This window comes from Ammospiza caudacuta, chromosome Z (genome assembly GCF_027887145.1).
Source record: "Ammospiza caudacuta isolate bAmmCau1 chromosome Z, bAmmCau1.pri, whole genome shotgun sequence".
Taxonomy (NCBI): Eukaryota; Metazoa; Chordata; class Aves; order Passeriformes; family Passerellidae; genus Ammospiza; species Ammospiza caudacuta.
Window position 1 is genome coordinate 85,568,524 of NC_080632.1, and position 16,397 is coordinate 85,584,920.

The following is a 16,397-nucleotide window of genomic DNA, read 5'->3' on the forward strand; positions in this document are numbered from 1 at the left end:
TAAAGTCGCTGATAATTTTTAATCTCAATATGTGTTTTCAATTGTATTTAGGACCAAAAAAACTGTGCTGCTCGTGCTTTTCTCTCTTACAGAGCAGCACACATACCCAGGCCTGTTCTGGAATTTGTGTAAATGAAATGGTAAATAAAATGTTTGGAAGTGGACAGCATTTATTGATACATAATCCTGAAGTTCCTGCCACAGGATAACAACCAGCCCTGTTGAAATTACATGAGCATGATGTTTATATTTAGAATTAGTGCAAATGGACATTTATAGAAGGCTTAAAATATGAAATAAAAATAAACAGCTGTGGCCATCTCTGTTCCTTGTCCCAAAAGAAAACCACAGTGTGGCCTATGCAAATAAATGCGGTGGAAACTTAAAGCAAATGGAAAAAATGCAATTATCTTTGCTAGCTAAATATTTATCTGGCACAAATTTCAGCTGCACCATCACCAAAGTGTAAAATTAGGAAGAACAAAGAGCAGGTAGAGAGCATTTTTCAACACTTAGGTATTTATTTGCATTATGAAACAAGTGTACATAGCATACTTATGGAACTATACATAATTCTAGCTAAGAGTCTTGATTTTATATTATTTTAGCACAGCACAACTTAATAAACAGGGAAAATTATAAAAGTAGAAAAGTGGTGCCATCTGTAAATCGAAAAGAAAGAGAAGAAATAAATAGTTCAAAGAAGTTCGGAAGAAGTATGTAAGTGTTACTCTGAGTGAGACTTTGGATGCAAGGACACTGTGGAACTTTATGGAAAAGGAATACAATTGTTTCTTTATTAAGCTGAAAAATAACCCAGTGAATCAAATTCAGAAATGAGGTACTTTCATATGAAGTGGATCACTGACAAAAGTGTAAACATACAGTAAAAATTGTCTTGTTTATACTAAGTTTCTCTTGGTGGCAAAAGAGGGAGAGGTTGGTTGGTTGCTTTCTACAGACTTTTAAGTAGGAAAGAAACTATAAATGAAAAGGACTGTGGGGAAATAACACATTTTTGGGTGAAGAGGCCAAGCTGCTGCTCAGATATTTCTCATTTCCAAACAGAACTTGACTATTTTAATGAGAACCAATTTCTGAGAAAACATACAATTAAAAAAATGGAACTAAAGATCCAAAGTTAGTAAGAGAACATGCAGTAATTTATTTCTGCAGTGTATCTGTCTATGCACAAAATAATCCTGTTTTGTCTCTTACATTTAATTATATTTTGAGCTTGGCTGGTTGATATTTTAAATTAATATCTTATCCTTGGAGGAAGATGTGCTCATTAGCACTCCAGCTGTGTTGGAAACTTCTGTTGGTGTAGCAGTAGAAAAGCGTGTTTAATTTGATTTTTCAGTCATTTGTGACTCCAGCTCAGACAAGGAGCCTATTTAGGTGTTTCTTATGGGGCATTTTTCTTCCCTTGATCAACAAGTACAAACCACTGCTGCAACATGGGATTTCTGTGCTTGTTTGTTTGCTATTCCCTATAATTTTTCCCTCCCACTCCTGTCCTTTTCCCTGTCCCTGTGAAGCGCTTCCTGCATTAAGAGGATTTGCAGGAATAACCAATTAAAGGTGCTTGTGACAGACTGAGACAGGCCAAGATTAGAAACATCTCACCTACCTTTGCTAAGGTGTCTAATGTGCTTAACAGATAAATACCAGCACTTCTGGGGGGCCAAGATTTCTTCTTTCCTTTCTTTTTTTTACAAGCTGGAAGAGGGGAGATGCTCTTAGAAAGAGACAGAAGAATTATGGAAATAAGAACTATTTCTTTCAGGGGAAATTTGTGAAAGGGGCTCTAAAAATTCTGCTCTTGGCTTATTAATTATTTAAGAGGTTTTTTTGGCTGAGTTGGACCACCAGTTTCTGGATTTGGTGGTTTTGTCCCCAAAAGGAAGAGAGAGCCAGGAGGGTGTGCTGGAGGCTGGGCTCACCTGGGATCCTGGGGATGGGGATCTGGAGAGGGAGCAGGGCTTGGCACGGCGAGGAGCAGGGCTGGGAGCGGAGCAGGGGAGAAGGATGGAGCTCTGGAGAGAGAGAGCTGCAGCTCTCAGCTGCGCGCACCAAACCCTCCGTTTGGAACATTTGGAAGGGATGAGCTGTTCTGTCTCTGCAAGTGGGCTCCTCGTTTTCTGTGCTGGTTGACATTTCGTGGTACAAAACCAGGGATTTATTTTAAGTTATGCCTCCGCTCTTTTTACTCGCACAAACAAGACAAAAATGTGAATGGATATTTGTAATACTGAGCTTAAAATCATGAGCAACCTCATTTCCTCTTTAGGTTGTGAATTTAACGACAGTAAAAATTTAAAACTTCGTATCATTTGTATACTTTGAAAGAAAGCAATAGCTGATTTTTCATTATTTTTTTCCTCCCTCCTCAGGGTGAATTTCACAGTAGAGCAGAACAAATCAACCTTGTCAGACTCCTTGGTGTGCAGAGCATGATTTCTTCAGCCAGAGCTTGAGGAATCTGATTCACAGACGCAGAAAAAGAGCAAGAAAAATGTGTCATAATTCAATCTACGTAAATTCTGATTGTATCTTCTCTTCCTGTCTTTTTCTTTAAAACCTGAAGACAGAAGAGGGCTCTGCTGAAAGCCTTGCCTCTTGCCAGATCTTTTTTAACTTGACATGTGCCTCAAGCTCTGCACTACAGAACAGAAGCTCACAGTCCTCAGAGTGAAATCTCAGCAGTTTTGGGGCTGAGCTTTTATGTGGTACTCACTCACCATTCCCACCTGCTCCTCAGTATGGAGGAAGATGCTTTTGGAGAGTTTCTTTGTAGTATCCTTCATTTTTCGTGGATTTCTTACACTAGAGGGCTGTGCCTTGTTATTTCCTCTATATTTGAAGTCTGCAACTGCAAAGTTTTAAAGTTAATAAATTTTAAAGTGAATTGGAGCATTGCTCTACAAGTGTCTCACAGAGATGTCATGCTGACTATAAGGTTAGGGTGTTGGTTTTGAATAAGAATAAAAATTAATTACAAAACCCCAGAGTTTTAGATCCTAATAACTTCAGGAATTGAAATATTAAAGTATATTGAGAAGCACTGGCACCATAACTGTTGGCACAGTAATTGCCCAACCAATGAAACCTATAAAATCAGCACAAAATGAAACATTATTAATTCATTATTTTTATTTTCTACTCTTACAGGGCAATTTCTGGGAATTGTAGACTCTCAGAGAGCACCTTGACCTTCATCAGACAGTTCAGGGATGGTTTGAGTTTTCTTATTAACTTAATTGGCTTCCCAGGAAATGTCAATTTCTTCTCTGAATTCACAGCAGCCTCCTGTCGCTGATGGTGCCCCTGTTGTGACTGGCTGTTTCAGGTAAACATGCTCTTCTGCTGGAAAGAACTCTGTGTGTTTTACTTTTATCTTCTAAAGGGGAAAAAATTTCACAAGTGATGGGGGAAGCTTGTTTCTCTAACAGTTTAACTTTGGATGATATGAATTCTGACATGAATTTTAGCCCATGGCCTTTCCTCTCTCTTAGGAGATTGTAGCACTTCATACCCAACCTGTGGGTTGAATATAGAGTAAATATATGTTTGTAGGAATGAAGAAATGCAGGAAATAAAGTTGATCTTTCAGCAAAATCCTGGAGAGTGGAGGTGCCTGTCTCTATTCTCCTTCCATTAGAGAAGTACAGACAACTGAAAATTATTTGGTACCAGTTTGACTTTCCCTCTCACCACTCTTCTCAAGCAGATTAGATGTCTTGCCCATATATAATACCATTTTTAATTGTGGTTGTATTTTATTAAGGGGTTTGTGTACAGACAGAGACAGCTCTGTGACAGGCTACTGCAGAACACATCAAACCCATACTGATGATGAACAAAATGGATCATTCTTTTTGCTGGGATTGCACCTGTACCTGGAGGAACTTTACCAGAATGGTGTAGAAAATGTCACTGCCGCCACTCCCACATATGGAGAAGGTGAAAATGGACCAATGAGTGATAGTGTGGTGAAGAAGATATAAAAGCTTTGCTGTGGTTGAAACCCAGTTTTGGAGAGCACCAGCCTTGAAGCAAAATAACTGCATGCATTTAATGCAGTTCAGAGTCATTCTTCAGTCCCCTTTCCCCCTCATTGTCCCACGTTCTTTCTTTTGGGGACGTTATTTCAGACCAAACAACTGGGGAGTGAAAGCAACTGGGAGGGAGGGGAGAATTCACAAACAGGCCATGCTCTGGTGACAAATTGTGTATCCTCAAGGTGGTTTCTCAGCGTCGTTCAAACCCCAAATATCAGACATCTGCCTGGGGCAAACTGTGAAGGGGAGCTGCTGGCCTTTAAATCCATAAGATTGGCTTTCTGTGCCTCGCTTTGCTGCTTCTGTCACTTGCACAACAAGAAACGTGGCCTTTCTGCTATTCCTGACTGAGGGGATATTTAATTTGCTCCGTTCTGATCTGAAGATGTAAGTCTCTGTTTTTCCGTCAGTAATTATATGATAATGTGCTGGATACCTCTGGAAGCATAGTTGGACAGAAAGACAAACTGTATTTCCTGTGTTGCAGATGAGGACTGTAAAATAAAAAAGCAAGGTCAATTGGAAGTTTTCTGTGGTGGTCTAGCTGTTAAGGTGAGGAATTGTCAGAACTGTGCTGGTTCAGATACTATTTGTTTTCAGCAAAGAGGTACAAGACCAACTTTCTCACCAGTTTTGTGCTCTGTTTCCCTTTGTTCAGATGGAATTCTCCCATACTGGCTTGTTTTAAGGCTAAAATTGACTGCAGCATACCCAGTTACTGAAACAAAGGTCTCTGAGCTAAGGATTTTACTCTGGTTCTTATATTCCATGGATCTCAGCCACCCCAAAGTCAGGCCAGTTCCCTCTGTGCGGCAGGAGTGAGCCACCTCCATTCTAAATGCCAGAGAATGTTCACCAACCATTCAATTAACACTCACCACAAAGCTATAATCCCCCAGATCCTACTCGGAGCCTTACAGATGCATTTCTCAAGTTTCAATTTAACCTTTGCTATAAATATTCCCGCCGTATGGAAGGAAACTCTTGCTTGGAATGAAGCAGAAGAGATGGTGAGAGGGCTCTGGGGTGGAGAGGAGGCAGAGGGGAGGCTGCACATAGATGCATGCTGAGGTACCACAGTGACACTCTGAGGATGTCAGCGGCGCATACAAGCGCTTCTGCTGAGCTAAACTCCCACAGGCAGCCCCTGCAGGGAGTTTGGAACTCCTGCAACGAGAATATTTAAACATCTGAGTGTTTAACCGCGACACTGAGATGGGAAATTTCCTGTCGTGCGGGTATTCCGAGTGTGCCTTCTCTTCTCTGCAGGAGCAGAGAGAAAAGAGTCGCCATCACAGCTTCAGAACCTGAATTATTTCATTGGCCTGCGCAGGTAAAATTAATGTACAAACACAAGATTATGGACCAAACACAGTCTTATGATTCCACTGAGTATTTTTGTGAATTTATTATACCTGAAATTGTTGAAATCAATTTGCTATTAGCTGTGTACACAGCTTGCTGTTAACAGAGTGATTTATACAAGTGTGAAAGTTCAATGTATTTACTTGTCTTTTGGTGCCTTATAATAAATTGGCCTACCCTGACTCAGGTAGCTCACAGGTTCCTCCAGGATTTCTCTTTCTAAATTATTTTAGCAAGGCTTCAAGAGGCAGTTACAGGTAACAGGGTGGACTAGGAGAATTCTGGACAGCAAAGTTACTTTAAGTGCCTATTTCCCTGTAAAAGACAAGAAATTAAAGAATCTCAGAATGGTTTGGGTAGGAAGAGACCTTAAAAGTCATCTATTCCAACCCCTTGCCAAGGGCAGGGACACTCCCACTGGACCAGGTTGTTCCAAACCCTGTCCAACCTGGAAAAATGAGTGTTTATAGTAAAATCAATCAATCAGTCAATACATCAAAGGGCTAAATTAACAAAAAACCCATCCTTTGCCTCCGCAGACTTCTAGCAGTTATTCTATACTGAAATGAGCCACCTTCTGTTATTTGAATCTCTGCTTAAGTGTGAAAGTTTGCAAAGCTTTCTTTTAAAAGTAACTGAGTGGAAATTTGCAGGGGAAGTGGATACTCCGCGAGTTCAAACTGGATGAGTCAAAATAAACATCTTCTTCAGATATTTTGATCCAGCAATTGGAAAACTCAGCAAATCAGCCTCTAGCCCAGATGGAAAGAAGTAGCTGAGGACATTCTGCCAGCTAGTTCTGGATCCTGTCTTTAAGGTAAAACACTGGTTTTTTTGATTTGATTGCAAGAGAGTAAGCGTAGACTTTTTTTTTTTTTTAGTTTAACAGGTTAACCCTTAGGACATCCAACCTTCTTTTAAATAGGTCCATGCTTTCTGTACATATTAGAAAAAAAAAGAACAGTGTGAAAAATGTGGGACAGAAGAAGAATATGAGCAGTCTGTTACCTGCAATAACATATCCAATTGTCCTTTTACAACCTGGTCAGTGCCAAATCTGTGTGTCAGGAATGCCACAATCTGAAATAATGTGCTGGGAATGTACTGCACTGGATCTGCCAGGGAGATAACAGGATGCGAGCATGGTGCAGCACACAAAGCACACACCTGGTCTAAGAAAAGAGGGAATTTTTTATTTCCTACTAGAAAGAGACACCAGCACTGCCTCCCTGCCTCTTCTCAAGGTGTCAGTGTCAGTGCAATGCTGATACAAATGCTGTGTCTGTGCAATCAAAATGAGATTTCTGTGGGCCCTCACGGATTCCAGTGTACCCAAAAAGATTGAATTCCAGTCAGCCTCTGGAAGAGCAATGCCTGGAAGCACATCAGCACTTTCTGTGCAGCTCCGAATGCTAAGAGAAGGGAAAATTAAGAAACTGACTAGTTCCCTTTGTAACTCACATTCTCCTCAGGTTTGTTAAAACCCACAGGAAAAGGGTTTCCAGGGGATGTGTAAATTTCTTTAACTCTTCACGGGAGAAGGGAAATCCTAACACATCACTGTGACAAGTGGCCAGAGATTTAATAAAATATTTGGGTTTATTTTTAATATTCTCTACATGGAAAAGGCAACCATAAAATATGGCTATGCATGGACCTTTTCCTTTTTGGTACTGTATAGTACTGTTTTGAAGGTGCTTTAATGGCTTTTTTTTAGGAGCTTAATATAATCCAAGATCCCAACCTTTGGCTGGAATGTAAGCCACCAGCCCAAGGAAACACAGAATGCAATGAGAGATGGTTTTTAGCAATTCAAACATAGAGTTGTGTCCAAATCACTTGTTCTGAATAAGTATTTTACTCATAGCTTTACTTTAAAGGATTTAAGTAGACACAAGGAAATCTCAAATGGCTGCCGTGACTTTTTGAATTGAATAGAATTAAATTGAATTTAATTGAAATTAATCCCTAGGTGAGGCCTTCTGCATGGAATCCAAGAAGTTTATTTTGATGTTTGTTGCTAAGTTTGTTGAAACAAGCTTAAATTCCAGTGTGAATTTTGGATTCCCTCGGCCACGCATGATGTGCTGATGGCTCCCTGCTGGACATGCCTTGCTTCAGGTGATCACCATTCACCTACCCTGCCCTGCACCAGCAAAAAAAGCACCACAGTGCACCTGACAGTGAAGGTGAGGGGCCACCTGACAGTGAAGCTGCTTTGGGAAAAAAATAAAATAATATCCCCACAATACCAAGGGCTGTCAAAAATATAACACTCCTCCTGCACACATGAGCAAAACTGCCTAAAATGGATTTAGATTATGTTCTGTGTTATAATTAGTAATTTGGCACTTTTGAACAGAGTATTGCAAAGAGAAAACAAGAACAAAAAAGCCTTGGGCTACCACACAAAGTTTGGCTTACATCTTTATATGCTGGATGCTGATGTGTGGGAAACTAAATTGTATTTATTTTAGACTCAGAGAATGCATGGTTGAGATCAGCAGGAATATGATGGAGGAATGCTAGGATTAAATTCTAGCTCACCTAATTTTTTTGTAAAGGAGACAGAGCTCTCCTCTAATCCCAGAGTAGTTTGGGCCAGAAGGGACCTTAAAGCTCATCCAGTCCCACTCCCATCCATGTACAGGGACATCTCCCACCATCCCAGGCTGCTCCAAGCCCCATCCAGCCTGGCCTGGGGCACTGCCAGGGATCCAGGGGCAGCCACAGCTGCTCTGGGCACCCTGGGCCAGGGCCTGCCCACCCTCCCAGCCAGCAATTCCTAATTCCCAATGTGCCAAAATCTGTGCCTGCCCTCTGGCAGTGGGAGCCATTGCCTGGGTGCTGTCCCTGCCTGCCTTGTCCCCAGGGGCTGTGCAGCTCTCCTGGAGCCCCTGGAGGCCCTGGCAGGGGCTCTGAGGTGTCCCTGGAGCTTCTCTGGTGCAGCTGAACAGCCCCAGCTGTGCCAGGCTGGCTCCAGAGCAGAGGGGCTCCAGCCCTGGCAGCAGCTCCGTGGCCTCCTCTGCACTGGCTGCAGCAGCTCCAGCTCCTTGTGCTGCTGGAGCCAGGGCTGGGGCAGCTCTGCAGGTGGGCTCTCACCTGAGCCCAGGGGCACAGGAGCAGGATCCCCCTGCCCTGCTGCCCACGCTGGGGATCAGCCCAGGGCAGGGGGTTCAGCCTGGGGCAGGCCCAGCTCTCACCCACAGCACCCCCAGCTCCCTCTCCCAGGGCTGCTCTTGATCCATTCTGCACCCAGCCTGTACTTGGGCCTGTGATTGCCAAATCATTCAATCATCTGAGGAAGAAGAGACCCTTGAGATCATCAAACCCAGCTGTAAACCCAACTATGACAAAACAAGAGATGCAATAGCCAGCCTAAATGTGTTTTCACATTCACTTCCAGGAAACCACAATAGGTCTGTTCTGATGCTGAACACTGAACAATGTCTTTGATGCAGTGATGCAGAAACTTGGAGAGGGGCTGGACTCAGCATTCCCACCTGGATTCCTGTGTTCACCTCTATGGCACCCAACATAACACCTGGAGCTGCTGGAATGAGTCCAGAGGAGGCCACGGAGCTGCTGCCAGGGCTGGAGCCCCTCTGCTCTGGAGCCAGCCTGGCCCAGCTGGGGCTGTTCAGCTGCACCAGAGAAGCTCCAGGGACACCTCAGAGCCCCTGCCAGGGCCTCCAGGGGCTCCAGGAGAGCTGCACAGCCCCTGGGGACAAGGCAGGCAGGGACAGCACCCAGGCAATGGCTCCCACTGCCAGAGGGCAGGCACAGATTTTGGCACTTTGGGAATTAGGAATTGCTGGCTGGGAGGGTGGGCAGGCCCTGGCCCAGGGTGCCCAGAGCAGCTGTGGCTGCCCCTGGATCCCTGGCAGTGCCCCAGGCCAGGCTGGATGGGGCTTGGAGCAGCCTGGGATGGTGGGAGATGTCCCTGCCCATGGATGGGGGTGGCACTGGATGGACTTGAAGGTCCTTTCCCACCCTAACCATCCTTATTCTGTGATTCTGGAGGCTTTTTATTCTAAAGTTATGAAAAGGTTAAATGGAAATAGCAAAATGTAGGTGCATAGGTAAATTGCTCTTTATAAATTACCTTTCCTCTGGGGAAATTACTATTTGGAGATAACTTCTCTCCTTTCTTTATGTCACTAAACCTTTAGGATAACAAGCAATAGGTAGCCAAAAAACCAGAAAGAGCAGAAAGAACAGGGTTTTAAAAATAAACTTTTTTTCAACTGCTTAAACATTAACTTCTGGCCTTTGAATAACTGGATTTTCTTAGTAAATTAATTTTTTCCACAAAAAGCCTGGAAAACACATTCCATCCTAAAAGTGTTTGTTTATCACTGAGCCCAGCTTTTCACATACCAATTTGTCTTAACTATCTTAAAAGCAATCAGAAGATTTAAAACCTGCTTTAAAAATTAATTCCAGACCCCAGTGCTGGGTGGTGGGCGGGCAATATACCAGCCCAGCTGCTTAAAAATTGTCTTGGCCATCAGGGCTGAAGGATGTGAGTGCAAGGACAAAAGAGCAAAATGGGGAATATTTTCCACCTCTATGAGTCGTGAGACCTATCCTGGCAGAGCAGTGGAGTTTTGCAGCTGTAGAGATATTTCTAAGCCAAGTTGATGGTTATTTTGGTACAGTATTTATCAGACTGCTTGTCAGCCTGTTGTCCCGTACATCCTCAGTTCAGAGCATCTCCAGTTCAGATAATTTACTCCTTTTTTCCTGGCAGCCAGCTCCTCCAGGCTTTGGTGCCAGCAGTGGGTGCCAGAAAGATGTGGCAGCTCCTGCACACTCAGACTTTTTCTTTTCAGGTTGGGCTTCCATCATTTTAAGCAAAGATTTTCCTATGCAGCAAGCCTGGGGGGAAGAGTTGGTCACCACCAGCAGCAGAAGAGAACAGAAAATTTAGTAGAAATTTGAAGCTTTAAAAGGAGAACACCGTGCCAGCCAAAAGAGCTTCCATAACAGGACACCCCCTTGCCAATCCTTAGGCTACCTTTAAAATAATGTGATATTTCTTATGCTGCCACTGAAATAATTTTCAGTGGAACAGAGCCCTTCCTCTGGTACTGTGCTTTGTTTGTGAGTCCCATTTCACTCCTCCCTTTTAAAAATGCAGTCCTGGAGTGTCCTGCGGCATGGGGAGGTTTCAGGGGGGCACATTTGGAACTCCTCACACGGAAAAACTGCAAGAAATGCCATGTTTTATTTCGGAGGTGGCTCCTTTCAAAGCATCAGTGTGGTGTCTGCTTAAGTAATCAGTGGTGAAATGAGAGATGGCAAACTTATAAAGTCTAAACTGGCAATCTAACTTCTTGAAATAACAATCTACATACTTGCGTGGCTGGTTTTGAGTATTTAGGAGGTTTTTTCCCAGGTTTGATTTTTAGCCCTCTGTACCTGCTGCCTTTCCCACACTGGAGGGCCCGAGCCTGGCTGAGCGTGTCGAGGGCTTTGTTCCTGTTCCCCTTCTGGAACCTTCTCTGCAGTAATTGCTGTGATAATAATAGAGCCACACTGCACATGTTCGTGATGAAGGACAGGCTGTCACTGAACATATTGTTTTGTGTCCTGTTCCCTTGCTGACAGGTGCAAGCACTCCATTTCTCACCTTGGCTGCTTCTGAACACTGAATTAACACTTCTGGGTGCTTGTAAGAGCCTAAGGAGCTCAAGCTGACCAGGTCAGCTCCTGTGACAAGAGAAACACCTTTTTCTCCATATCCCATTTTGTCTGTCTGAACTGAATTTCTGACTTTTTATTGCCAATTAACTTGGTCACGTGAGAGCCTTCTGCAAGTGGGAGTTGGCCTCACTTTTACCTGCTTCAAAGAATTAATTGGAAAGGAGCTGTTTCCTAGCTACCATCAGGGTGTTCTAGGGTTTTGTCTATGCAAAAACTCACAATAAGCCAGTCCTATTTTTTCCTGTAGCTGGCCCATCCCTTTTAAATTTTTTTTTTTTTCCTTCCCACTGGATTTTACTGCCAGTTTGAGATCCAACACTGGCAGCCAGGTTTTTCCAGTGCATCTTTGATCATTGGCAGGTTCTGCATGAAGATCCCTGGCAAGTTGTGACTGAAACAGGTAAAGGCAAAGGCTTCAACGACTTTGTTCCAACTCTGGATAACTTCCTAGGTAAGTTGTAATCACATCTGTTTCATTGTGTGTGATGCCCAGTTTTGCCCAAAACTGCCTAGTTTTGTCCTGACAGTTTCCTCTTGAAACCAGGAAGGAAATGGAAATTTTTTAGATTGACACATTGAATACACACAGTGCTAACAAAGTGCGGTGATGACATGATCACCTAATTAAAAAAAAAACCAAAAATGACACCCAAATTTAACTTACGTGGTTGTTGTTGCCTGTATGTTATCTGTGTTGTTGCCTGTTTGACACTCCTGCCTGTGTCAAAAGCCTACTTTAAACAAAAGCCACCCAGGACTAATGGTGTTCTGTAGTTTGCCTAGACTACAATTATTTTTAACCTAGCAAGCGCCTCCTGTCGCTGTTGCTCACAGGAGCCAGTTCAGGCTGAGCCTTTAAGAACGTAGAGCCTTCCTGTCACTAGAATTTTAGCAGCTAGCTCCCTTCCAGACACTGCAGAGAAAATCATGGCAATGAATGGGTGAGGAGAAGGAGACCAGTGTGTGGAGCAAGGCTTTCACAGCATGCTGCTATCTGTACAGAGGGGGAAATTTGTGTGTTAACCTCACCAGCTTTACTGCCCTTCTGCCCTGGCTCAAATGTGTATTTGATACAGTCCACCCACGGCAGCAACCATCAACTCACACAGCAGAAAGAAACAGGCAAGACCCTATATCTAACCTTTTTTCCAAGCTTTTTCTTGTTGGAAGTTCTTGGATAGACATTCTGATGTGTTTTTGGATTTGCTGAAAGGGAAAGAAATCAAAGCCACATCTAGCTCCACTGGCCAGTTTGGCTGAGCCCCACCTCAGCTGCAGCCCTGACCCCCTCCCCACCCATCCCAACCAATTCCTTGTTCCCTTGTGGAAGCAGGAGGATGGAAGGGGACACTGCACTGTGCTGACACCTTGGTACACCCTCATCTGCAGCAGAGCTAAAGGATTCAGGGGTTACACAAGCCTTGTACTTAACTGGCACTGCAGGAAAAGCACGCACAAAAGGACAATCCAGGCCGAAATGTCTTCAGCTTGCACTGTTGCTGTCATGGCTCTGCAAGGTTTGAAGAACACAACCTTGCCTCAGCCCAATTACTGCCTGCTACATGGGGCACAGTAATTTACAAAATTGCAGCTGTACTTTATTATACCCTGAGTGGTTTAGAGCACATCCCAAGGATACTTGTCCTTACTTCACTTTCCTGATGTACGTGCAAGATGTTCTCATCCCCTCAGACAGTTCAGCCACGCTTGAGTTTGACATTAAGAGCACAAACAGCATTTTCAGCAGAGACCAGTTTCAAACTTTTATTCAGAATTACTCTTGGAACCTCTTTCCACACTCTACTTACAGGTCAAGTCGACGTGCAATGGTGATGCAGAAAGCACTGATCTGCTGCAGGCCATCAAGAAAAACTTTGTAACAAGCATGGTTTTACTGGAAATAAATCATGCTAAAAACTGATCCTTAACAGGTACAAAATATTAAACTGATAAGAAAAAAGAAAAGAAAGATTGGGGCACTATTAAGACCTACATGTGAACTCAAGACTGCGTGAAAAATCATACAAAAAAGGCAATAAGGAACAATAATGCAGCATTAAAGGTAGGGGTACAGGGCAGACAAAAATTACAAAACATTCTGTTTCAATATACCTCATCCATGTACTTGGTTCAAATACTGTAACAGTACTGGAAGGCAAAAAGCACCAGACATCCAACTAAAGAGGTAAGAAAAAAGGAACAAAAAATTAGCAAAAAAGTAAGATCTGGTCATTAGGGAAGGAATAATTTCAAATACAGTTACTGAACAGAAACGCAACACTTGAGAAAGCTGTTATTTCAGCATACATAGACAATACCATTATTCCAGCTCCATGGAAATGACTTGGTTTTCCTAGTCTGTAACCTCTTCCACATACAGTACTGCTGAGGTTATCCCCAGGTGTGTGTGGGCAGACACCGCGTACACACTAACAAAGCAGCACGGTCATCAGAGGAGTACAATGGGGAAATTGTTCCCTTTCAAGTAGAAAAGCAACAATCAGGAGGCCAGGAAATGTGGGGCAAAGCATCATTAAGCCCTAAACACACAATTCAAAATTAGGTGGGGACACTGTGCACCTATGGCTTCTATTTCCTAAAAAGCCAAGGCTCCCTTTACAGTCCACATGGAATACAGCAGCTGCTGAGGAGACAGAAACCATAATCAGGAGATCCTAGAAAACACTCCTGCACTGGAGGAAGTCTTTCCTATTTCATCTCCTTATGGCTGCCACAGAAAGGAGCTGTACATTCCATGGGATACCGGGAGTTTTTGGTGGTGGCAAGGTGTCCCAATTATAACATGGCAGCACAGAGACTGTGTGATGCAGGGTTTGCATAGATAGTCTGTCCCCTTCCTAGCTGAAAGAACATAAAAGAGGAAGAGGTCACAGCTTAGGCTCTTGTTGCATTTGGAACACGAAACTAGGAAAAAAAACCCCAACAACTCCATTTATAGAGGCTTTCTATGTGTCCCCAGGTAAGGGGGAGGTGGGTAACAAGACATAAATCACATGTCATGGCTATTCAAAGCTTCATTCTCTTAATGAAGTTTATTACAGGCCCCAGTGAAAATATTACAAATTCACTAATTCCTACACTTCTGCACCTTTTTCCTAACTGCTGTTCTAGAGCAAGTAAGTGCTTTTCTTTATTAAAAAAAACTCATTTGTTTTTACATTATTGCTGTATTTTACAACAAAATTAAAAAGCACTTGTGGAATCCACACAACAGAAAGTCAGTATCCCCAGAACAAACTAAGAGCTTGAACATGTATTCTCAAAAGGGCCTTTTCTATACCATCTATTAAACGAGCAGGAGAAAGAAAAACAAAAAGTCCAACCAAAAACCATCCTATCGCTTCTCTTCCGAGCATCAGCGAAATTCACCCCACTCTCCCAGGGAGGAAATCCTTTCAATAAATATCAGCGTGAGCTCCGAGGCGCTGGAATTCCGGGTGGGGGGAAGAGGAGCAGCAGCAGCAGCTGTGTGCAATGCCTGCGGGGTCCGTGGTGCCCCGAGGGTCAGTCCAGGGAGATGATGTCGGGCGCGCTGCCGCCGCCGCTGGTGATGACGCCGGCCTCGGCCCGGCCCGAGGAGCTAACGTGCGTGCTGCTCTCGTGGTGGCTGGTGGAGGTGATGATGCTGCCAGGCGTGCTGCTTGTTAAGGTTGAGGTGAGACTATCCAAAAACATAGGAGGACAGTACTGCTTGAAACAAACAATGAAGAGTGAAGAGACTAACTGCACGAGGGACATGTATGCTCTGAAGATACATCTTCCCCACGCGACGGGACCACAGCGAGAACCGCGGCTCTGCGGAGCAGTGACAAAGCGGGGACGGCAGCCACCGGCCTCCTCCCTCACCTCCCCCTTTTTCTACTCCAGAATGGTTTGGGTTGGAAGAACCCAAAAACTCATCTCATTCCATCCCCTGCCATGGGCAGGGACACCTTCCAGTACCCCAGGTTGCTCCAAGCTCCATCCAACCTGGACAATTCCAGGGATGGGGCAGCCATAGCTGCTCTGTGCAACCTATGCCAGGGCCTCAAATACACTCTGGGTATATTCAAGTTAGTGCTGAGCACATATTTACTTTAAAAAGGCACACTATCAGTAAGGAATGAGCTTCCAGGCCAGGATTCATCATGGAAAAGCTGAATCCTGTTTAATGCACATTCACTACTAGCTCTTGCTAGGTTTTCCTAGACTTTGGTTAGGTCTAAGCAAGTGAATGGCAAACACAGTTTGGATGACGGCACCCTGACAATTACTGGAGCACAACATTGCAAAATCAGGCTTGGAAATTGACCCCACAACAGATCAGAAACATACCTGTGAATCAACTGGGATTAGCGAAAGAAAATCCAGACCTAGGAAGAAGAGAAGGATGATAAGTAGACAAGTCTCTCCTTTATTCACACACAACAAATTTAAGGATTTTTTTTGTGGTTGTAGAACAGACTTTGCAATTCATACAGAGTTTCTAAATGGAATATACCACTGTGACACCACTCTCAACGACTACTTCAGGCAGCAGCAAAACGAATTATCTAGTACAAGTGGCTCTTTTTAATAATGAGGATGACATAATGATGTATTATTCACTGAATACTGCAGGGTGGTTCAATGTGGTTGCTTAGATGGAGGTTGCCATTTGGAGCTGTTGGTTCATTAATGCAAGTTTCACTGCATATTGTACCTGACTTGGCCAAACTGGGATATGAAGAGTGTCATCACATTAAAGATGCTGGAATGAAGTAAAGTCACAACATGCACAAGTCCAAAAACAAGCAGCAGGTCTCTTCCTCCACCCACGGGCAGCCAATAAGGAAACATTTCTAATATCATCCCCGTTTTGTGTCTAGACAAATAAAAGGAATGAAGAAGAGGAAACTACAAGTAGTTCAATGTATATCCTCCAAGACCAGTGACAACTAGTGTCCATCTTAAACACCATTTGCGTGTAAGCATTTAGGGCAAGATGTTTAGAATTATAAAACCAATGAGAAATTACCACATTTTTTGGTTTTTTGGTTTTTTTTTTTTAATAAATATTGGCCTTGTGTTTGCTATGTCAACAGAAAGAAATGATATACTCCCTCCCACTCCCCTCACCTCCAAATCTTCTGGCCCGTGACATCTCTCCTCCTCTTCTCCATGAGAGAAAAATTTTGAAGGAGATTTAAAAAGTCAGTTGCATTTACAGAACTGACAGCTTCTTTTGACTGTGCAAGTTCTAGAACTTCAGTTGGTAAG

The 16,397-nt window shown here is 43.4% G+C and overlaps 1 protein-coding gene across 2 annotated transcripts in view; it reads right to left on the reverse strand.

Moving 5' to 3' along the window:
* Positions 1-12,924: 12,924 nt before the first annotated feature.
* Positions 12,925-16,397, reverse strand: part of PIAS2 (protein inhibitor of activated STAT 2) — a 30,988-nt gene continuing 27,515 nt past the window's right edge. For both annotated transcript variants that reach the window (XM_058824507.1, XM_058824508.1), the window contains exons 13-14: positions 15,474-15,511; positions 12,925-14,846 (exon numbers count right to left, since the gene is read on the reverse strand). In XM_058824507.1, coding sequence (XP_058680490.1) covers positions 14,664-14,846; positions 15,474-15,511 — 221 coding nt within the window. In that variant the 3' untranslated portion in view covers positions 12,925-14,663. The remainder of the gene's footprint in view (positions 14,847-15,473; positions 15,512-16,397) is intronic.